The following is a 24,500-nucleotide window of genomic DNA, read 5'->3' as shown; positions in this document are numbered from 1 at the left end:
GCAGGTTTACTTTTTTTTCTCACCAGGACCATTTTGATTTTTGAATGTATTTTTAGGTTTGACTATGCACTAAATCTGGTCAAAATCAGCTAGCATGTGGGCGAAAAGCAAAAAGTAGTAGCCTGCTGATAAAACCCACATACATTTTAGAATAGGTGCATCCTAGTTTTATCCAGTTTTCACCTCAACTCTCTGTAGGAGTATGTCTTTCTATCGCCTGTTATTTCAGTCGAAAACGCGGCAGAATAATCGATATGACGTATGTGACCGCCTTACAGATGATGATAGTAACACACACCACACATACACACACACGTACACTCACTCACACACGGCACACACACACACACACACACACACACGGCACACACACACACACACACACACACACACACACATACACACACACACTGCGCACAAACACACCATGCACACACACACACAGACACAGACACACACAGACACACACACACACACGCACTCACACACATCATACACACACACACAGTGCACAAACACTGACACCATGCACACACACACACACACACACACACACACACACACACACCGCAAACATTCACACACTCACGCACGCACGCGAGCATTTTGCGACCGTCTTTGTCCAAAGAATAAATTCTACTAAAATAGGTAAACTGCACGACCTTCAGCGTAGATATGTCCAAAAAGTTTACGTTAAAAAGTACCTCCATAGCAGCTGTCAGGATGGCCGAGTGGTCTAAGGCGCCAGACTCAAGGATGTACCTTCCCTTCAAGGGACCGAGTGTTCTGGTCCACGAATGTGGGCGTGGGTTCGAACCCCACTTCTGACATACACTTTTTTAGTATGTTTTTACATTTAGTCAAGTTTTGACTAAATATTTTAACATCGAGGGGGAATCGAAACGAGGGTCGTGGTGTATGTGCGTGTGTGCGTGTGCGTGCGTGCGTGTGTGTGTGTGTAGAGCGATTCAGACTAAACTACTGGACCGATCTTTATGAAATTTGACATGAGAGTTCCTGGGTATGAAATCCCCGAACTTTTTTTTCATTTTTTGGATAAATGTCTTTGATGACGTCATATCCGGCTTTTCGTGAAAGTTGAGGCGGCACTGTCACGCCCTCATTTTTCAACCAAATTGGTTCAAATTTTGGTCAAGTAATCTTCGACGAAGCCCGGACTTCGGTATTGCATTTCAGCGTGGTGGCTTAAAAATTAATTAATGACTTTGGTCATTAAAAATCGGAAAATTGTAAAAAAAAATAAACATTTATAAAACGATCCAAATTTACGTTTATCTTATTCTCCATCATTTGCTGATTCCAAAAACATATAAATATGTTATATTCGGATTAAAAACAAGCTCTGAAAATTAAATATATAAAAATTATTATCAAAATTAAATTGTCCAAATCAATTTAAAAACACTTTCATCTTATTCCTTGTCGGTTCCTGATTCCAAAAACATATAGATATGATATGTTTGGATTAAAAACACGCTCAGAAAGTTAAAACAAAGAGAGGTACAGAAAAGCGTGCTAACCTTCTTAGCGCAACTACTACCCCGCTCTTCTTGTCAATTTCACTGCCTTTGCCGTGAGCGGTGGACTGACGATGCTACGAGTATACGGTCTTGCTGAAAAATGGCAGCTACTTGACTAAATATTGTATTTTCGCCTTACGCGACTTGTTTTTCTCTTCATGTTGAACACAAACACGCACACACTATAGACAAAATCAGTAGTTAGATAGAGTAGGCAGGTTTACTTTTTTTTCTCACCAGGACCATTTTGATTCTTGAATGTATTTTTAGGTTTGACTATGCACTAAATCTGGTCAAAATCAGCTAGCATGTGGGCGAAAAGCAAAAAGTAGTAGCCTGCTGATAAAACCCACATACATTTTAGAATAGGTGCATCCTAGTTTTATCCAGTTTTCACCTCAACTCTCTGTAGGAGTATGTCTTTCTATCGCCTGTTATTTCAGTCGAAAACGCGGCAGAATAATCGATATGACGTATGTCACACACACACACACACATGTACACTCACTCACACACACACACGCACACTCACTCACACTGACACGGCACACACACACACACACTGCGCATAAACACACACACACACAGACACGCACTCACACACATACACACAGTGCACAAACACACCATGCACACACACACACACACACACACACCGCAAACATTCACACACTCACGCACGCACGCGAGCATTTTGCGACCGTCTTTGTCCAAAGAATAAATTCTACTAAAATAGGTAAACCACACGACCTTCAGCTTAGATATGTCCAAAAAGTTTACTGTTAAAAAGTACCTCCATAGCAGCTGTCAGGATGGCCGAGTGGTCTAAGGCGCCAGACTCAAGGTTGTTCTGGTCCACGAATGTGGGCGTGGGTTCGAACCCCAATTCTGACAAACACTTTTTATGCAGTTTTTCCCCCCTTCATGTTGACCTTTTCACGTCCAGTCATCAGCTTGCGCAATCCACACGGGCCGTGTGTGCTATCACATTTTTTTCTTTTCTTCGTACAATCTTTATCTTCAATTGTCTGGGCCACTCATTTTGTGTAACTGGTACCTTGCTGAGCGTCTCTGGAGGATGATTCGCAGCAGGCTTCTAATTTTTCCAGATTTGTTCAAAAACACAATTTATTATCATCCAAAAGTTACGATTAAGCGTGAGTGGAAGAAAATACGGGTGCTCTCATACTGTTGGTAACAGCTGAATTCCGGAATAACTGTCGGGGTTGTATTGCTTGTGGAAGAGTTGCGTTCCCTTATTTTTCAGTCCTTGCTTTTACAGAAAAAAACACTGAGGCAAGGTATACGTGACATTGTAGACTTGCCTCAGCGTTTCTGTGGAAACAAGAGAAAGCAACTCTTCCCTAACCCTATAACCCCCCCCCCCCCCAAAAAAAAAAACCCCTTAAAAAAATAAATTGTGTTAGAACGTACATCGCCTATTTCTGTTTCAGGTCCCAGCAGCAAAAGCACGGGTGGGAACGACAAGACAGCGGCGGGACGGACGTCACGCTTGGCTGAAGAGGTCGTGCAGATTCTGACCAAGCGCTGGAACCTGGAGATGGGGGGTTGCCACTGCTCAGGCATGTCCTACGAGTGCTGGAGTCACAGAGTGTGCCAGGGCCGTCACGGTCCACAGAGCTCGTGCAAGAAGGTCTGCTGTGGAACCAAGTGCACGGGATAACAAGACAAAGAGAGAGAAACGAGCAAGAAAATGAAAGATAAAAAAGAGGCGAAGCCTTCAAGGCTCACGTAAGAAATAGACAAACAGTAACACAAACTCAATCACTCCGTCACACATACACACCCACACACACAGTAAGCTTAGGTGACACTGTGCAAGAAAGAGAGACACTAGATCTAGATCTGTTTGTCTGCATGTAGCCTACTTACAGGGACACGACTGCCAAATAGTCTCGGCCCGCTCAAAATAACAATGACCGAGACCACACACACCACGCGAGAGAGAAAGACTACAGGGAGGCATGCCGTCATGATGCATTAATTGACGTCAAACACTTTTGACCGTGACGTAATCTTATGCGAGCTTTATCCATAGTCTTGGATAACCACTCACACATAGACTCGGAAATGTTAAAGTTTCTACCACAGACATACACACACACACACACGCACGCACAAACGCACAGACAGACAAAGTTACGATCGCATAGGCTACACTTCGTGAGCCAAAAAGACGAAGAAGAAGAAAAAGAGATGTGTGTGGGCCTGATGTTGCAGCAAAAAGATCGGCAGGCTATTTGTGAAGAAAACATTCCTCGACAACCGATGTCTACGCTGTAATTTGATTTCTTTTACTTTCGTTTGAGGACTGCCTCAGTGAAAATAATCTGACCGTTTTTTTTTAGTGTGAATCGTCACCAGTTAATGTGCCCGTGACACCGGAATACCTGTATAACTTAATATGCTCTCCACATCCGCTTGTTGGTATACATAGTCTGGCTTTTATTGGTGAACGTTTTAAATTATAAAATAACATCGAAACATCTTAAGCCCCCCCCCCCCCCAAAAAAAAAAAAATTTAAAAAATTAAAAAATTAAGAATTCTCGTTTTTAAAGACCCTGTTTTTGCAAATGTTGGATTCATAACCTTTGTAAATGTAGCCCCATTTTAAGGCCCCCTCGCTTTTGAGACTTGATTTTCCACCGTAATTCCACACAGATTTACCGCTCTACACAGCAAGATGCCAGGTAACTGATTGTGGGTGTGTGACCAAGTAGAAGCATGGTCTTAATCCCTACAAGCCAAGACAGATCCCCTTTACACGGCAAAGACCTTATCTTTAAAGGGTTGACCAAAGAAAAAAAAAATTCGAAGTTTTTCTTTGAGCTGTATCTGTTATCATGTACCTTCTTCTAAAATTAAAGGCGAGCTTTCTTTTTCTAGTTTTAATTGTTTTTTTTCGAAATTTTTGTTTGAGCTGTATTTTTTATCATGTACCTTCTTCTGAAATTAAAGGCAGGCTTTCTTTTTTCTAGTTTTTAATGTTACATTTTTTACTATTCGTTCTGCCTTTTAACAGACACAAGTGCCTTGATTGTTCTTCTCTTTAAGATTGAATCTATGTCATCCTTGTATACATCATGTGTATAGAGTTTTGATGATTTTGGGTTATGAAAAATTGGCTGGAATGCGATAATACAAACTACAATCTTTTGGTAATGGCGGTTACACATGTTGCTATGAACGGCAATCAGTGTGTGTGTGTGTGTGTGTGTGGACTTGTGTGGGTGTAGCAATTCTACAAGTGTATCTCAACTGAAGCATTGCACTGTAGTAGTAGTAGTAGTAGTAGTAGTAGTAGTGGCTTACTAGTGCCAAAACCTGGGGTTACCATTATATCACGTGAAAATTACTAATTAACACTGTCAGTTAGCGTTTTCACATGTTAATGACTAATTTTCAGTTTTGGCTCTAGTAAGCAAGCACAAACTGAAATTAAGTTATTTTCATGTGAAAATTAGTAATCCAAACGTGAACATTAGTAATTTTCATGACATAATTGTAATTTTCTCTTGAAAATTAGTAATTTTCACGTGTTAATTAATAATTTACACGTGATAATTACAATTATGTAGTTCTGGCGCTAGTAAGCCGTCATAATTCTCCTTTGAAATAAACACCAGCATAACAGAGACCATATCAAGCAAGCATTAGAGAGATACTATCGAGTCAAATCACCAAAGGGAGGAAAGCCATCACCTACAAGACAAACAACAGGCAAGAGTTATCTCAAATCACTTTCCAACTCCAATCTTTGAGGCATGAAAAAGTCCGACAGAAAAAGGAAACTAAATCTTCAGGAGTGAGGTTACAAGATGCGTTATTCTATTGTACAGTTGGAAACCCGAACTCTACTTTCGTTTTGTTTTGATTCTTCAATGCTATTTTGGCAACGATAAACAGACAGAATTACAAGTGTTCTGCCATCCATTTGGTCAATAAATTAAAAACACAAAACAACATTTATGAAAAAATATAGATCTTTATTTAAGTCACTTTTTCACATAATTCAGTAAAGTCAACAGCATGTGTAAAATGTTTGAGCATAATGACAACTTCATCAGTTCTGAACACCATCAAGATATCTCTTAGTCTTTAACCTTCGCCGGTGGTCGTGGGTCCGTGTGGACCCAGAAGGATATTTAATTGCAAATATCTCATAAACTAGTTGGAATTTTTTTTAATGAGCTTTTAAGAATGCCTCAGGCATCTAAAAAAGCTCTTATGTCCTAAAATGTCAGCGAGAATTAATTAAACAAGTCGCGTAAGGCGAAATTACTACATTTAGTCAAGCTGTGGAACTCACAGAATGAAACTGAACGTAGTCCGCCGCTAGTGCAAAAGGCAGTGAAAGTGACGAGCCTGTTTGGCGCGGCAGCGGTTGCGCTGTGCTTCATAGCACGCTTTACTGTACCTCTCTTCGTTTTAACTTTCTGAGCGTGTTTTTAATCAGGAACCGACAAGGAATAAGATGAAATAGTTTTTGAATCGATTTCGGAAATTTAATTTTGATCATAATTTTTAAATTTTTAATTTTCAGAGATTGTTTTTAATCCAAATATAACATATGTATATGTTTTTGGAATCAGAAAATGACGAAGAATAAGATGAAATTGTTTTTGGATCGTTTAATAAAAAAATAATTTTAATTACAAGTTTCCGATTTTTAATGACCAAACTCACTCATTAGTTTTTAAGCCACCAAGCTGAAATGCAATACCAAACCCCGGCCTTCGTCGAAGATTGCTTTGCCAAAATTTTAATCAATTTAATTGAAAAACAAGAAGAGCAAACGCTCGATCGAGTCACTTTCGCAGTTCTGAATATTATATGAGGCATCAGATGGACAGGAAGAAATTGCTATTCACAACACAACGAGTCACGTTCACATAAAATTTGAGCCCGGTCACTTTTATAGTTTCCGAGAAAAGCCCAACGTTAAGTTGTGTGTTGCCGAACAGAAAAGGCTAGTTATCTCCCTTGTTTTTCTGATAACGTTCGTAAAAGGCTACAGATGTAAATACTTTGATGTAAAGAATAATCCTACAAAGTTTCAATCACATCCGATGAACTTTGTCAAAGATATAAAATGTCTAATTTTTCCTTTGACGCTGACCTGTGACCTTGAAAAAGGTCAAAGGTCAACGAAACCATCGTTAAAGTGTAGAGGTCATTGGAGGTCACGACTAAACAAAATATGAGCCCGATCGCTTTGATAGTTTCCGAGAAAAGTCCAACGTTAAGGTGGTGTCTACGGCCGGCCGGACAGACTAACACTGACCGATTACATAGAGTCACTTTTTCTCAAGTGACTCAATGAGGGTGTGACAGTGCCGCCTCAACTTTTACAAAAAGCCGGATATGATGTCATCAAAGGTATTTATCGAAAAAAAGAAAAAAAACGTCAGGGGATATCATACCCAGGAACTTTCATGTCAAATTTCATAAAGATGGGCCTAGTAGTTTAGTCTGAATCGCTCTACACACACACACAGACACACACACATACACCACGACCCTCGTCTCGATTCCCCCCTCTATGTTAAAACATTTTGTCAAAACTTGACTAAATGTAAAAAAAAAAAAAAGGTCATTATTTAGACAACAAACATTGTGGGGCCGTGCGGACCCATGTTTCTCAAAGGAAATGAGAAGCATGGGTCCGCACGGCCCCACGATGACTTCCGTGTGTAGTCGATAACCCGGACGGGCGAAGGTTAAGTCTGAGATAGTAATACTGGCTATGTACTCAGCACACGTCAAAGAAACCTGTGAATAAGATCAAAGAATATTGAAGGGAAGTGAGAATACTGGAGTTTGAAACAGAAAATGCATTGTCAAATAGTTCAGGGAAGGGTGGGTTGCAGGTTAAGACAATAAAAACAATTATATTCATCTCCTAACAGGTAGAAAATGTAGAAGATATGATTCCATTTTAAAAATCAGCAGCTCACACAAATGTATACCAGCAGTTCAAAATATTAGCTAAGAGTGAGACACTACTATACAATAATTTTTATAAGAAATGCTATGTCTTAAAACAAATGAAAAAAAACCTGAATCAAGATAGTCAAATGAAAAGAACCACAAAATAGAACCAAAACACACGAATGTAGTGGCTACTACCTCCTCGTACAGATGTAAGCATACAATCTGTTCAACCTAGAATAAAAAAAACAAATAATTCAACTTAAAACTTATTTAATACGTGTACAAACTATGAAACCAGTGTTGAAGTGAGAACTATGCAATGCAAAAACATAAATCTTACATTTCTTGCTATCCACAAACTTAACACACTCAAGACATCTTCACAAAATGCATATACCCACATATACTGTTTACACCAGTTCATCAACTGATCAAAAAATCATTAAACTGTACAATGTCAATGATGATGTGGTAAAATACATACCTCACATTCAACTTTGAATGCTAGTGCTACCTCTACTGCAAACTGAACATAAGGAAAAGCATACAAAATAGCACCAAAAGGAGAACAGTAAATTGCTGCCTTGCCAATACTGCCCTAATCCTTCTGTGATAAAGAATGCATTCTCAAAAGTATGCATCTACTCTCAAAGGATTGACAACCAAACAAACAAAAATGATGAACACAATTAAAAATCGAAATCTCACTCATACAGTGGAACCCCCAATTTAAGACTTCCTCCTTTTTAGGACCTTGCTTTTCAGACTTTCTTTTCTTAACCTCTGTAAACTTACCCCCATTTTAAGACCCCCTCCTTTTTAAGACCTGAATTTATCAGAATTTTGGAGGTCTTAAAAGGGGGGTTCCACTGTAGCACGTAGACTTGATTGATTCAGTAAGACTGAACTGAAAAAAAACCCACTCGCTCTGCACATCATCTCACAAAGTTCTACCCAATACACCTGTTCATGGACGACACAAGCAAGCGATCCACACTAGTCTAACTGTAGGCAATCTTCTCGGGCTAAAAAGGCAAGTAAAGAGGTTAAAGAAAATATACATCTTGGCAGTTACCATCAACATTAGCACCAATGTTTTCAGCAGTTTCCTCACTATTATTTTAAAACCGCTATCACCTGATTTAGCTCTATAGCATGAATTCACACACTGAAAGAAGAGTGAATACTTGAGATTCATTCAACGCGGCAAAAAACTTGACACAGGCTGTTTCAGGAGATTTCCTTACACATTTTAGAAAGAGAAATATGACTGTTATCGACTGACTCCGGTTTGACAATGATAGTCACCATTAGCATTATCATAATCGCTGGCCTGAATCTTCTTCAAGCATTTTTCTCCCTTTCCTCTGTTCTTTCTACATTTTCTGAGACAGATGTACATGTACAACCACTATCAAGTAAAGCGGACCCCCCCCCCCCCCCCCGATTTAAAACTTCCTCCGTTTTCTCAGATGTTCTATTCATAACTGCTGTAAATTTAACCCCATTCTTTTTAAGACCCGATTTTCTCAGATTTTTGAGAAAGGGGAGTTTGAATGTACTGACACTGTCCCCATTAGCTTTCATTTCAGTGTGATCAGACAAACCATTTATCCAACAGCTCTCAACCTTTTTGGAAGAAGAAACGCGATCACTGGGGAATGCATCATGCATCGCTACAGTCTTCATCAGCTTTCTCTTCATCATCGCCAGACACTACACCACTTTCCCCACCATCCCCAGAGCTTTCTGCATTTTCAGAAACAGCGTATAAATTGCTTTCAAAAGCATCATGCTTGACAATGCTACTTTCTTCTTCATTATCATCAGACACATCTTTACTGTCAACACCGCTGCTGGCATCGGCATCATCGTTTCCATCATCCTTTTTCATGTTGTCTGTGAGGGGTAAAGGGCTATCAGCCTTGGTTTCGCCGTCTTTGTCGCCGTCACTTTTCTTCTCATCAGACGGAGATGTTGCTTCGTTCTCACCAGCTTCACTCTTTACAGTATCGGAAAAACCAGAGTCGGAGGACTTCGATGGAGATGCGGGGTCCTGTAAACAAAGCGGTAGGTATCACTGCAGGAAAATAGTCATCAAGTAGATTGATACTCAATAGGCCGTGAAAAGTAGGATATGCGCCGAAATGGCTGCGATCTGCTGGTCGATGTGAATGCGTGATGTTTTGTGTAAAAAATTCCATCTCACACGGCATAAATAAATCCCTGCGCCTTGAGTCCGAGTCTGGAGATACGCGCGCGCGATATAAGACTTCATATAACATAACATCAATTAATCATCAAGTAGTTTATTACTCAATGAGTATCATGTGATAAAACTGCCAGCTGGTATGGTCAATTGCCAAGACAAATACATTTTCAACATAGACATTTGGAATAAAATGAAGTGCATAGGAATTATTTACGCAACGAAAAGCAGTCTAATAATTTCTGTTTGAGATTCCCTCAGGGTGGCTGTTAAACCCACATGGGGCTTTATAGGACTGTAGCCTTTGGTGACAGCCAAAAAGACAAAACTAATGACAAGAACAACTTAAAAATACAAAAACAGACAGCTAATGTTCAAATTTCAGAAAAAACCCACCAAAAAAAACCCAATGGTAGGTTATTACGTAAGAACAACTTACGTTTTCCAGTGCCCATGGGGGCGGAGCCTGACCAGGGCAGCGTTGTAACGCAAACTTGTACACGCCAAACCCGGACATGCCTTTGGTGAACCAGAACTTCTTCACTGTGTAGAGACCTGCGCAGAAACCATTTCAGTTTAACGGAATGATTCCAAACCTAAAACTACATTCATGCGAACGTCAGAGCTTATGGCAGACAGTCGACAAAATTTATATTAGTTCAGGCCTGAAAGCGGAGAATATTTTACTCGCCATGGCGAGTAGAAACATGTAACTGGCGCATGGCGAGTAGAAATGTTTATCTACTTGCCAAATGCGAGTAAAGTTGCTGAAACAAATTGGTGGTTTGGCTAGTAAATTTTGCTCTCTGGCTAGTAAATTTTCAGAATCACTAGCCAAACGCGAGTACACCATTTGTTGGACTTTCAGGGCTGCAGTTCCGTTTCAAACTGAAATTAAACGTATGTAAGTTCTCTATACCCTGTTGTATAAATGTTCACAACGCTGTCAGCAAAATGAAGCACAGCAAGAAAAGCAGGGGCTCCGGGGCAAGCTGTACTTGACAATCACCATTTACCAGCTGACAATGTCCAACTTGTCATGTAAGTTGGACACCTGGGTTGAGGAGCCGGAAGCGAAACTACGTGCCACCCAAAAGGGTGTGAACACGCCGTGGAGTCTGATTGGTTCAAATCACAACAAATCTCAATTTGAACCAATTCTACCCCACGGATGCGTACCATCCATTTTGGGTGGCACCCAGTTTCCCTTCTTGCAACTCGGCCCAGAAAGATACAAATATCTAGTACAAGTATAAAAACATAGTTTCTGGGCACACCAAAGAAAGCTGACTTGTTGATGCATATTTGAAAATATGGATGATAGGTAAGTTGTTCTGAAAACACACAGCACACAATCCATTTCTGGGCAGAACCAAGGCAGCAGACTTACTAGAGAGCCACTGAACCGGGACAGGGAGTGTATTTGTAGCCAAACTTGGCAGAAGTCATATCTCTCAAAAATAGTTTGCCTTGCGTAAAAAATAATAACCAAAACCTCCAAAAGAAGCTCAGCCCTTAAACCTTATGTAGGCAGAGCTTAACTTAAGGGAGTCTTTTATTGAGCCCAAAGTTCACAAAGTATTTTGTACTGAAAATTCAGTACCAAAGCTTTGTGCAATGAGCTACAGGAAGTAGACTTCGGAAAGCTGACTTCACCCAATCAAGCTTTACACCTGAACTTACCATCGTATCTGTAACCCTCTTCAGGAGCGAAGGGACTCCTGAACTTACCATCGTATCTGTAACCCTCTTCAGGAGCGAAGGGACTCCTGAACTTACCATCGTATCTGTAACCCTCTTCAGGAGCGAAGGGACTCCTGAACTTACCCCTCTTCAGGAGCGAAGGGACTCCTGAACTTACCATCGTATCTGTAACCCTCTTCAGGAGCGAAGGGACTCCTGAGCTTGTAGCCCCGGATCACCCGCACAGGATTGCCTGTCTCCACACTTCTACTGAGAGCCAGGTTTCCACGTGTCAGGTCTTGGTCCTTTGACTGGGCTGCTGTTCGTAAATTCTGCGGCATAATAAAACAAGTCGCGTAAGGCGAAAATACAATATTTAGTCAAGTAGCTGTCGAACTCACAGAATGAAACTGAACGCAATGCAACGCAGCAAGACCGTATACTCGTAGCATCGTCACTCATCGTGGCAAAGGCAGTGCACGTGGAATTGACAAGAAGAGCGGGGTATTCGTTGCGCTGAGAAGGATAGCACGCTTTTCTGTACCTCTCTTCGTTTTAACTTTCTGAGCGTGTTTTTAATCCAAACATATCATATCTATATATTTTTGGAATCAGGAACCGACAAGGAATAAGATGAAAGTGTTTCTAAATTGATTTCGAAAACAAAAATTTTGATAATAATTTTTATATATTTAATTTTCAGAGCTTGTTTTTAATCCGAATATAACATATTTATATGTTTTTGGAATCAGCAAATGATGGAGAATAAGATACACGTAAATTTGGATCGTTTTATAAATTTTTAATTTTTTTTTACAATTTTCAGATTTTTAATGACCAAAGTCATTAATTAATTTTTAAGCCACCAAGCTGAAATGCAATACCGAACCCCGGGCTTCGTCGAAGAGTACTTGACCAAAATTTTAACCAATTTGGTTGAAAAATGAGGGCGTGACAGTGCCGCCTCAACTTTCACGAAAAGCCGGATATGACGTCATCAAAGACATTTATCAAAAAAATGAAAAATACGTTCGGGGATTTCATACCCAGGAACTCTCATGTCAAATTTCATAAAGATCGGTCCAGTAGTTTAGTCTGAATCGCTCTACACACACACACACACACGCACAGACAGACAGACAGACATACACCACGACCCTCGTCTCGATTCCCCCTCGATGTTAAAATATTTAGTCAAAACTTGACTAAATATAATGACAGTAAGAATAAATAGAACAGGGCTCCTCACTGGGACCCCTAACTTAAACAGGGGAACTTGAGAGGGTTCAAAGACCAGGCGGGTTATATTTTTGCTTTAGGAAGGCATATTCCTTGATGACTAATGACCCCTGGAGTGAGCATGTCGACTTTTGGAAATGCTCACAATCGCTTAGATTAACGCCGTACATTTTGTGTCGGTACATTTCCACAACATTTTGTAAAAACAGTGCAGTACCAATAGACTGAGAATAGTATGCATGATAATGAACATGTAGTGCGCTCCAGGACCCTCTCCGTGAACTTCTGGTATTTTTTCAGCTTCCCCCCAAATTGCTGATTGTATTCAATCACCCAGTGAATGATCAACATACTGAGTGATATGTGTAGATCTGCATCAGTCATTTCTCATCAGGCATAATGCATGCATTCTGTCACACAAGATTTAAATAAATATATTGTGTTGTGTGCAAGGTCTAATATTGACATGACACACCTGAATCAGAAAAAACAGTTCTAACCAAACACAACCACATGGGTAGGCTTGGGGTGAAAATACTGGTAATAGTGAGCTAAGTTATAGTTTCTACCTACCTTTTAAAACAAATTTAAACGCTGATTTTGAGAAACATAAACCCTTACTCTTGTTTTGTAAAATGTACGGAAAACAGTAAACAAACATAAAAATCTCCTGTCTGTCACTCATTGTGTGTTAGCACTAAAAGTAAGAAAGACAACTCACCTTGGGATTATTTTTGGTTCCCTTCAGGTCTCTGCCCCCTGAAACATGAGACGGAAAGTAAGCTATGTACATACTCCTACTCACTTCCCACAGACCATGACAAAGTACAGTGGTACCTCTCTATAACGACTTTGAAAATGTAACCGAAATTCGGTCGTTATAACAAATCACGGGGCGCGTGTTTTACATATCGTGGGGTAAAATGTTTTACAAATCACGTAAATGCGCCTGATATTTAAATTGTCATCTCCAAAGTGAAGGGATCTATTGAATAAAAAAGTAATTACTTTTTTGTCCCATCGCTTGGAAATTCGGGTCGCTTCCTCCCAGTGGAAAGCTAGCAGTAACAGAGTCGCGCTACCCTAAAGTCAAGGGATCTATTAGTCACGTTTTGCCGTTATCCCATTTCGCCCCCATCCCATTTCACAACATTTCACAAGCCAAGCGTCATTTTTCTTCCGTGCAGACCTGTGCACACTCAAAACGCTCATCAGTAGTAAACAAACCAAATTTCAGTAGTTATTTAAATGTTTCAGTAGTAAGCTGTAACGACAGTTCAAGACATAATTCTGCTCACAAAGCACACAAACTTTTTTTCTTTTCCATGTTTCACTTCAATCACAAGTTGCCAGGAAGACGCTGGACGAACTAAGTCTAAGAACAAAGACTCAATGCTGAGAACACGCGCGCTTCCGGTAAATCGGAAAACGTCTTTTCAGCGCAACGGCCAACTATTTGGTCAAAACATCTTGACTTAAAACAGGAAAACAGTTTTTAAACAAATTGTTTGAGTAAAACATCGGAATTTCGGAATTTTAATTAAAAATCCGCAGCACCGTATAAAAATCGGAGAAATTACGGAGAAACCGTAGATGTGCACAGGTCTGTCCGTGTCATGTACCATTAGCTCCACATCCCATTTTGGCGCAATCCTGTTTTGCCGTGATCCCGTTTCGCCCCCATCCCATTTTTGCTACATTTCACAGGCCTAGTGTCATTTTATCGCCGTGTCATACCACTAGCGCCACATTCCATTTTGTCGCCATGCCGTTTTGCCGCCATCCCTATTTCGCGACATTTTGGATTGTGGCAAAATGGGATTTTGCGTAAACGGAATGTCTCCATATTCACATCGACCAACAGATCGCAGCCATTTCGGCGCATATCCTACTTTTCACGGCCTATTATTCCAAGTCACACGGGTATTTTGGTGGACATTTTTTTTTATCTATGCCTATACAATTTTGCCAGGAAAGACCCTTTTGTCAATCGTGGGATCTTTAACGTGCACACCCTAATGTAGTGTACACGAAGGGACCTCGGTTTTTCGTCTCATCCGAAAGACTAGCACTTGAACCCACCACCTAGGTTAGGAAAGGGGGGGGAGAAAATTGCTAAAGCCCTGACCCAGGGTCAAACTCGCAACCTCTCGCTTCCGAGCGCAAGTGCGTTACCACTCGGCCACCCAGGTCGCCAAACAGCTTCTCCTGCAGTGGGTCTCATCTGGCTAAGCTGTGTAATTCACTAACTGTCATTCCTATATTGTCTGTGAAGAAGAGTAGCGAGTGTTACCTTCACCAGTGTACGTGAAGCAATCGCCAAGGTCAATGTCATCCTCATATCCACCCGAAAGAGCGAGTGAGAAAGCCCCGTCTGAACCGCCATGGATACCAGCTACTGGTGGTCTGAAACCCAAGAGTGTGGTGGATGCTAGTGCTTAAAAAAGGAATAAAAGCATCAGGCAAGAAACTAAGTTATCATTTAGTCACAAAAAGCAACCCACAACAACAGCATGCACAAACTTTTCATTAGGCCAAAAAAAAAAATTGTCTGTTTAGGGTAACCCGACCAACCCTATCGATTTGGCGCCGACCCAAAAACTTTTTTTTGATTTCAAAAAAAAAAAAAAAAAAAAAAGAGGTAAAAATGCTAAAAAGAGACATTTGGCGTTTCTTTCTCTCCCTTTCTCTCTGTTTTATTTATACGTTTTGAAACATGTATTCATCAAATATAAGAAGTGAATGTTCAGCCAACATAGCATTTACACCCACAAAAAAAAAAAAAAAAAAAAAAAAAAAAAAAAACCATTTACCTACCTACCGACCCTACTTTTTTTGGTCATGTTACCCTAAACAGACAATTTTTTTTGTGTGGCCCTAACTGCATACTTCCACAGCTGTAACTTCCTCTGAAGGTAGAGTACAGCTGCATTTACGTCAGGATGATTGATCTGTTATACACGTCATCTTCCTGCTTGGATGACAGTCACCTCGTCTGTACCAAGTGTTAAGCCCAACAACAGCGTTAATTATCAAAAGCATTCTAATTAGGCACAACATTTTTTTTCCCCCTGATGGCAAGGAAAAACAAGTCGCGTAAGGCGAAAATACAATATTTAGTCAAGTAGCTGTCGAACTCACAGAATGAAACTGAACGCAATGCAACGCAGCAAGACCGTATACTCGTAGTCCACCGCTCATGGCATAGGCAGTGAAATTGACAAGAAGAGCGGGGTAGTAGTTGCGCTAAGAAGGATAGCACGCTTTTCTGTACCTCTCTTTGTTTTAACTTTCTGAGCGTGTTTTTAATCCAAACATATCATATTTATATGTTTTTGGAATCAGCAAATGATGGAGAATAAGATAAACGTAAATTTGGATCGTTTTATAAATTTTTATTTTTTTTTACAATTTTCAGATTTTTAATGACCAAAGTCATTAATTAATTTTTAAGCCACCAAGCTGAAATGCAATACCGAACCCCGGGCTTCGTCGAAGATTACTTGACCAAAATTTCAACCAATTTGGTTGAAAAATGAGGGCGTGACAGTGCCGCCTCAACTTTCACGAAAAGCCGGATATGACGTCATCAGACATTTATCAAAAAAATGAAAAAAACGTTCGGGGATTTCATACCCAGGAACTCTCATGTCAAATTTCATAAAGATCGGTCGAGTAGTTTAGTCTGAATCGCTCTACACACACACACACAGACACACGCACATACACCACGACCCTCGTTTCGATTCCCCCTCGATGTTAAAATATTTAGTCAAAACTTGACTAAATATAAAAAATAAGGGTTTGACATTTCAAAAAAATATATTTTTGTTAAATTTAAACAGATGTGGCCTATCAATTACCAGAAATCGTGAGAGCTGTGTCCAATGGTTGTCGAAGAAAATACATTTTCCTTGTAAAGTCTGCCAAATCAACTTTTGTTATTTTTCTTTTAAGAAAATGTACTAGAGTTGGTTAGGAAAAAAGAGGGGCGGTTAAGATACCGGTTGGGAAATGGAAACATTGAATTTGTCTCCCATGGTCTTTTCAGTTTCTTGCTTAGAAACTTTTACCAGTATACTATACGAAAACAGAGTTAAAAACAAACACTCAATATCATAAGTTGAAACAAAATCCTTGTCACTCCTACCTGTGAACACCATCATGACAGCACTCCATACGCGTCACCCAGATCGTACCAACATCAACACCTGTGATAAGCAAGAAAGAAATAAGTGACAAATTGAACATTGGCTGGAAGAGAACAAAAGTAAAAAAATTGGTATAAACAAGAAGAAACCCAAATCAAAATGAACAGTTATCTGGAGGACAGTGGAATTCCCGTGTGCAGACTGAACACAATACATGTGCATGGGTGGGACTGAAAAATGTCACGAATCCTGAAGAATTTTAAGGGGGGGGGGGGGGGGGTCAGACGCTGAAGGATTTGTATAAATGTAACTAACAACCAAAAAACCGTCACCACAGACATTACGAATCCGAGGAAAAAAAAAAAAATCCCTGCGCTTAGAACTGTACCCAGGGAATACGCGCGATATAAGCCTCATTGATTGATTTTCGGCATATACTGGAAGAATTCCACCCATGCATGTGAGAAACAAAGCCCTCTAAGGCCAAAAAAAAAAGTGTGGTTAAGGTAACATAGCCAAAAAAAATAGGGTAGGAAGGTAGGCAATCACTCTTTTTTTTTAAACTTTTTTTTCTAATGTGTACAAATTAAACATACTTGACACGGAAATAAGTGTGCGACTCGAGCGCTTTCGCTTTCATTGCGTTTTCTGTACTCCATTTTTTTTTTGGTTGACAAATGTAAAAAAAAGTTATAGGGTTGGCCCCTAAAAATAGGGTAGGTCGGGTTACCATAACCACACCTTTTTTTTTTTTAGGCCTAAATGCATATGACATGTGCAACAAGAGTTTGTGGGAGTAATGCAGAACCAATCTACTGACCCCTAAGAGACTATCAAGCACTGAAATGAACATGCAACTTCAATTCTCATATTTAATCTATATCATTGTACATAACGCATTCTGAATGAACATGAAGTAACACAACCCTGAAATGGACTGAAATGGAAACAAAAAGATGAAAAAACACAGCACAAATGTACATACCAGCTACTTCCCCATACCACTGTGGTCTGTCCGGCATCACATACTTGACGCGACTCTTCTCGTGTTCATCTGCCACAGTGTCGTCCTCCACTACGCATTCTGTGCCTGGATCCTGCCACACAAAACATAACCACAGAATCATAACCAAGTGAGGCAAAGCAATAGCGAACAGACATAAGAAACAAAGGGAAGTAAGCCCTCTAGACAAGTACAGGCAACAAAAGTGTCAGCTGAAACTGAAAGAATACAAATTAATAAATTCACAACGCATAAGCACAATTCATACAACCCAATCAACAAGTTTGCACCCCCTTGTAATGTAATGCTGATTTCACAAGATTCATTTATAAAAATGATGGCTTGTGATCCAGGAAGGGGGCCATAGAAATACTGAGCAGCCCAAAACTAACCCTATCAAATTATTCTGAAATCCCGACTTTATACTATACTTATCGGCACTCAAGAAATCTATAAAATTGTTTAACAAGCATATCATCAATCACAATCACTGAATCAGTACAGCGCGAGTTATTTAGTTATTTTAATATCTTACCTGACCACGCAGACGAGCAGATAGCCTCCGAGAGCCTCGGATAGACCCTGTGCTGTCAAGGTCAACTGGAGCTGGAACCACCTTGGCTCGCTTCTTTTTCGGCTCATAATTGTCATTGTCAGATGGTCGCTTGATTCCTTTCTTGATCACTTTCGGCAGCAACTTAAACTGTATAACATTTTACATTCGTGAATATATGACCACTCATAACACTTTTTAACAGAGTATATGATTTATAAAGCTATGCAGGTCTGAAAGTGGAAAGTATTTTACTCGCCATGGCGAGTAGAAGTTTACATGTAAATGGCGAGTAGAAATGTTTATCCACATATTGAAGATTCTGGTGTATTACATGTATGACTGTTTTTACCCTGCCATTTAGGCAGCATACGCTGATTTCGGGGGAGGCATGCTGGGTATTTTCGTGTTTCTATAACCCACCGAACGACATGGATTACAGGATCTTTTCCGTGCGCACTTGGTCTTGTGCTTGCGTGTACACACGAAGGGGGTTAAGTCACTAGCAGGTCTGCACATAAGTTGACCTGGGAGATAGGAAAAATCTCCACTCTTAACCCATCAGGCGGCAGCGACCGGGATTCGAACTCACGACCTAGCTCCTGATTAGGAGGCCGATGTCTTACCACCACGCCACTGCGCCCGACAATATACTGGAAGAATCCCACCCATGCCATTGCCTAGGCTGTTTTTGTTAGCATGCCTGGCGACTTGTCTCAACCTTTTGCCCGCCAGCCCTCCATGACCATGTGACACTAGTGACATTCAAGAATCGCAGCTCAATGACACAGACCTCAGTACAAATGTACTTTAGTTAGTGGACCAAAAGTCTAATTTGTTGGGAGAGCCTCTCATGGGATTGGGAGAGACCTTACAATTAGTGAATTACATTACAAACACTACTGTATAAATTAAATAGAATCTGGATCTGGATCTGGATCTTTTACATTGCAGGGACCACTGTTGGTTATCTTCGCAACATAATAATAATTTATAATACAATAAAAGTCCTGACTTTGGTGGGAATGTATCCCACCACTAGAAATATAAATGCCCAAAATATATGGACACAGCTGTAGACTACTAGTACAAGTCTACTAGTGCACTGTACAGCCTGGCTTGCTGTAAGTGCTTCAATGGGAATTTTTAAAAAGATTAGGCCTAAACTTTTGAAACCTGCATGCATAGAACTTTAATGATAAGTGCTACAACGCTTAAGTTCAAGATAATCAAGTGCCTGTTCCGATAGCGAGCATTCTCGACCTCTTCGGCATTTCTCAGTGCGGGTACGACTGACAAGAGTGGCATGAAAACCGGGTGTCAAGAGTCAAGACTCAAGTTTCATCGCATTCGCTAAACATGCAATCGGATCACCATCACATAATGATTATGTCGTTCCTTGCAAAAATTGAATCGTGTCACGTACCGGATTCGACAGCCCAAGCTCAGCCAAGATGCGCCTGTTATCCTCCAAATTCTTCCGACGAAGCTGCTCGTATTCGCAAGTCGCCATGATTCCTGTTGCAATACACCACTAAACAGTTCCGACGTTTACATGGAACAAAGAAGGAAAATCACGTGACCGCACAGACGCCTCTCATTGGCTGCGTCATTTTTTCGAGGAAACAAATCGTCTGCAACACAGCTTTGCGTATGTTCTGCGACTGACGAGTCAGACACTTGTGTTTATTTTGTTGTTTTGTCGATGTAAATTCAGCGATTATCGATTTTAACAATGGCATGTCACTGCCCGATGATTGATTGTGACAACGGAAGCTACCGTCTTCAAAATGGAAAGCTAAACTTTGCAAAATTCACCAGGTTCCACACGAGTCTGTGCTGTTCATGCCAACCACCGTTCAGGTAAGCGCAACACTGTAACAGTTCTTGATCAACTTATTTTATTGCCTGACATTCATGCGATTTATTGTTTTTTTCTGCAAATTCCATAGCATGATTACAAAACCGTTTAGCTAGACCTGCATTTATACAGCTTTGAACGTTACAAAAGCTGCACACCGGCACTGCATGAAATACTTGTTTGAATCTGCCGTGCATGAGATCAAAAAATGTGGCTCACTTTCTGTGTCAGTGTGTTTCCGTTTCTTGTTTTTTTTGTTTTACTTCATGTTGTTAGAGCATGGCTGTGATTAAAAAGCAATACAAAATTGCTTTGTAGAGCCATAAATTGTTAAATCTGATATGCATCTGTCTGTTTTCAACAGCTTGCATCCGCATCCAACACACAAGAAGAACCCAGCACAAGCTTTTTTTTTCACCTGCAAGGGTTTGTTCTCAACACTTTCTTGATGGCACACCAACTGCAGAGAACTCTTTCACAACACAAAACTTGGGATACCCTGGATTTCAACACAGTAAGTTTTTTTTAAACTGAATAACTTTCTTGTTATATTTTGTGTGTGTACGCAGTAAAGAAGATGGGAAGGTGTTGAATGTATTTGTTCACACATGCTGTTCCTAGTATCACACAGGGGGAGTTCTGTATTGCACTGAAAATGACTACAGTGGGTCCAAATGACCACCTTTATAAGTTGAGGTTGGGGGCATTGAACCCAAACGGACAACATGTGGAGAACCCTGCATGAAGATGTAATACTACCATAAATACTGACAGAATGAACCCTGTTTGGCAATGTTTCAGACAGCAAGAGTGCTGATAGATATACCCCGACCAGAGCACCGGCTAGGCAGAAGAAAATGGGCAATGCGAGATCTGGAATTCCAGTTTGAGACGTGCCAGGCCCAAGGATCATCAAGGGAGAGGAATGGTGCAGCTAGTTGATTGCCAGAAAAGTGTGACTCTAGCCCTGAACAAGACCCATTCACAACAGAAACATTTCTGGGTGCTCTTGTTTTTGCTTATTTGTTGATAGTTTTTTTTGTATAAGCAGATGCCAACTTAATGCACACCCGTTATGCACAATCTTATTGCAATGATTAAGCTGACTAAGGAGAACAATAGACTGATGTTCAAACTAAAGATTGCAAACATGGCTAAGAAAAAGAACGCAGACAGGAAAAATCCATGGTTATTCAGAAATCTGATTTCTCGCAGAACATATCATATTGCACTGGTATAGCCACGACCAGTCTCTTACAATTAATTCATGGTTTTAGTGTCACCCTTTGCAACAAGAAGATGGCAGGAAAAAGTCAAAAATTCTAAAAAGACAAGAATTTTTAGCGATCAACCAATGAGTATTGACCCTAAACGTTATAGTATAAATGAGATGTTGTTTATGCAACAGAGACGAGGATTAGACCTTCAGGATCTAGCCTATCGGTTTCGCTAATATAGGTAGAATAAAGTACATCTACATGTCACCAGAGTGGCCAAGAGCAACCTTAAACAATTTACTGTTTTGTTTTCATTTGTTTGAATGTTTCTCTCTTCTTCCTGCGCACAGTCTTCTCTCCATAATTTTCATGTCCCCTGTGCATACCATAACATGTTCTGAGGAAAAATGTTTGTTTGGCTCACTTTCTGTGTGTGTCTATTGATGTTTGTATGATGCAATGAGTGTGTCAGAACAAAATCTGAGTTCTCGTACTTTGAAAGGGAGAATGAGAGACAAGACAAAGCATTACAGCACAAAGTCAAACATATCAGCACTTGCAAACAAAATGCACACAATACAGTCAGCTCAAAAAACTTTACTTATGTTGATAAACGTTATCACTAGCAGCAGATCAAATCTGATGACTTCATCCACTTGGCAATGAACATATTGGGAAGAAAGATATCTAGTTTTATATATTTATATATATATATACCAAAAACACAAATGTAGTACAGTAAAAGTCATATCTATAATGGTGTACACAGGAGCCTTCCTTTTCAGAACTCCAAACAATAATCTGATAAAAAAAAATCCACTACAGAAAAAGAGGGAGTCTTAAAATGTAGGAAAATTTACATAGGTTTTGACAAGACAAACATTCATATTTTAGATGCGACCCACCCTACTACCTTTCAGGCTGAAAACTTACAGAAATGAAGCAGCTGTTCAACAATGTTGCTCTGCCCATTACATGTGTAACGAGTAGAGCTTAATGCCTGGATCTGGCAAAGCTTTTACATGAGTTGACAAATTGTTGAAATTATTAGAGTCGTCAGGATTGTTTACTTTGTGGAAGGGTTGCTTTCCTTGTTTATCTGTGTGGTTTCATAGTTAAGAGGAAAAAGCTGTTTTGTTAATACCGCTTTCCCTACTTCTACTAGTTCCTCCTCCTAGTCCTAAGTGCATCCTGTTGCTGCCTGTATCAAAACGGGCAATTGGATTACTTTGGGAACAGGAGGTTGTGATGGCTGGCTCTGGGTAACAGGTGGTTGTGATGGCTGACTCTTGGAGACAGGTAGAAGTCTCTTTCTGGTTTTGACAAAGATGCAATCAGGGGCTTCCTCCTCCAAAATGACTTGCAGCCTGTTGCATATGGTCAAAACACTGCCAAAAGGGAGAAAAAAAAGAAAATAATCAATATGAGAAAGAGAAAGGAGACAACAACTTTTACTAAAGCATCATTTAGGACAATTTACCAAGTTGTACATAACAAATTGCTCACAAATTTGAGTGCAACTTGCATGAAGAGCATTGCAAAATTAAGACAGTTGCAGGGATGGCCAGATCTCAAAATCTTAACTTGCCAGACAGGTGAGTCATTTCAAGAAAGTCCAGTCCACCAAAAAGAATTGCTTGCCGGGTACAAACCACAGTTGCTATAACTGCATTGTTTATATAACGTTTTGAAACTAGAGTATACAACCAGAAGTGTTGCATTTGACGAGAATTTTCACTAGCCAACCAGGCGAGTTGCCAAGCGGTTTTAACTAGCACAGCGGATTTTTTGTACTCGCCCCTGGCCATTAGTCAGATGATTTGATCATCCCTGAATTTAGAAAGTCGGTTCAGTCATTGCTGATTAACTGTATCACTATCAGTATCACTGCACTTTTCAAAAAGTATATGTATGTGACAGCGACAGGCATAATATTAGTGTGTATTAATACTAGTTTGCTGGTTTTTCAGATTTTGACACATTCCCTGTTCACTGAAACCAAAATGTTGTTAGGCTGCACTGCCATCTTGCAATTCAACTTGAACCATTCTCTTTTTCAAAAGTAAAGTGCAAATATGACTTATTTAAAAAAGTAGAGAGGTTTCCTACCTGTAAGCCTTTCCTCCTTAAAACTCGTTGACGAGGCGATGCATGAGGTCGAGCTCACACTCACAGGCAGCCGGCGATGAAGACGCTTGGCCACAGGAATCGCCCATCTTGCTGCCTTTCAATCCAGTTGTGGTGATGATGAATGGATCAGGATAAAGCACCCCTTTCACATACAACTTCTGCTTGTACTCCCGAAGAAGCACCCTCTCTGCATTTTCTGCTTCACGGTCGACAGGAATCCCATCTCCCAAGTTCCAAAGCAGGAAAAGCTCTAAAACAAAAAGGCCTTGAGATCAAATCACAGTTTTTCGCACCTGTGGAAGGCATTCTTTTTTCCCCTCATCACCATTTTGTATGTAAACGTACAAAATACTCACTGACTCAGCCTGAGGTAAGCTTAGCAGCTATACAAACTGGCAGTGGCAACTTAGTATGCATGTTTGTTGATTCTTATCTTACCCACACGTCAGATTGAAAATGGAAAACTTTTGCATACACTATCGCAACATGTAGCCTATGCATCACGAATCGGAATATAGTTATGCTTCATAATAAGTTAGATTCCGTGGACAGATCAACGGCACTTATTCAAGTTTTTGACTTTAATCAACTGAAAAGTTAAGCGTATCTGAAGAGAGAGCACTTACTAAGTTACTGTTAGTGTTACAACTTACAGGGCGGAAAACCGGTCTTGGGAATGAACAACACATCGCATCATTGCAAAGAGTAAATAACGAAAGAAATAAAACTTACCTAGCTACAAGTTCCTCGTGTGCACCTTCCACACTCGTTTTCCGTACACACGACAAGGTTTTCGATGCTTCAGTGCTCCACAGTCGCACCTTCTGGATGGAAATCTCGCTCAAATCGCACATGTTTCAAGTTGCTGAGAAGCTAGCACGACGCGTTGTTTACTCGAAAAAATGCTACGCATGCGCACTGTCGCAATGGCCGCGGAACTGTTTAGTGGTGTATCCA

At 40.2% G+C, this 24,500-nt stretch overlaps 2 protein-coding genes, 1 long non-coding RNA gene and 2 other non-coding genes across 8 annotated transcripts in view; 2 read left to right on the top strand and 3 right to left on the bottom strand.

Moving 5' to 3' along the window:
* LOC138973905 (uncharacterized) overlaps positions 1–24,500 on the bottom strand; it is an 88,430-nt gene that overhangs the window by 55,612 nt on the left and 8,318 nt on the right. The window lies entirely within an intron of this gene.
* Trnal-caa (transfer RNA leucine (anticodon CAA)) lies at positions 718–830 on the top strand. Its single transcript has 2 exons — positions 718–755; positions 785–830. It is a non-coding gene; the product is annotated as a tRNA-Leu (tRNA).
* Trnal-caa (transfer RNA leucine (anticodon CAA)) lies at positions 2,348–2,435 on the top strand. The gene is given in 2 exon segments: positions 2,348–2,385; positions 2,390–2,435. It is a non-coding gene; the product is annotated as a tRNA-Leu (tRNA).
* On the bottom strand, positions 5,529–19,857 carry LOC138973902 (uncharacterized). The gene is made up of 9 exons (XM_070346606.1): positions 19,762–19,857; positions 18,318–18,485; positions 17,765–17,876; positions 16,779–16,839; positions 14,922–15,034; positions 13,350–13,387; positions 11,568–11,721; positions 10,146–10,261; positions 5,529–9,553 (listed from the first exon to the last, which is right to left on the bottom strand). Exons 1-9 carry the CDS (start codon positions 19,846–19,848, stop codon positions 9,164–9,166), a joined length of 1,239 nt encoding a protein of 412 aa, XP_070202707.1. The 5' UTR covers positions 19,849–19,857; the 3' UTR covers positions 5,529–9,163.
* On the bottom strand, positions 21,995–24,490 carry LOC138973901 (uncharacterized). Its single transcript, XR_011458212.1, has 3 exons — positions 24,276–24,490; positions 23,523–23,793; positions 21,995–22,801 (listed from the first exon to the last, which is right to left on the bottom strand). It is a non-coding gene; the product is annotated as an uncharacterized lncRNA (long non-coding RNA).

Source organism: Littorina saxatilis, linkage group LG8 (genome assembly GCF_037325665.1).
Source record: "Littorina saxatilis isolate snail1 linkage group LG8, US_GU_Lsax_2.0, whole genome shotgun sequence".
Lineage (NCBI taxonomy): Eukaryota > Metazoa > Mollusca > Gastropoda > Littorinimorpha > Littorinidae > Littorina > Littorina saxatilis.
Note: the sequence above shows the minus strand (reverse complement) of the source record. Positions and strands in the feature narration are given on the sequence as shown.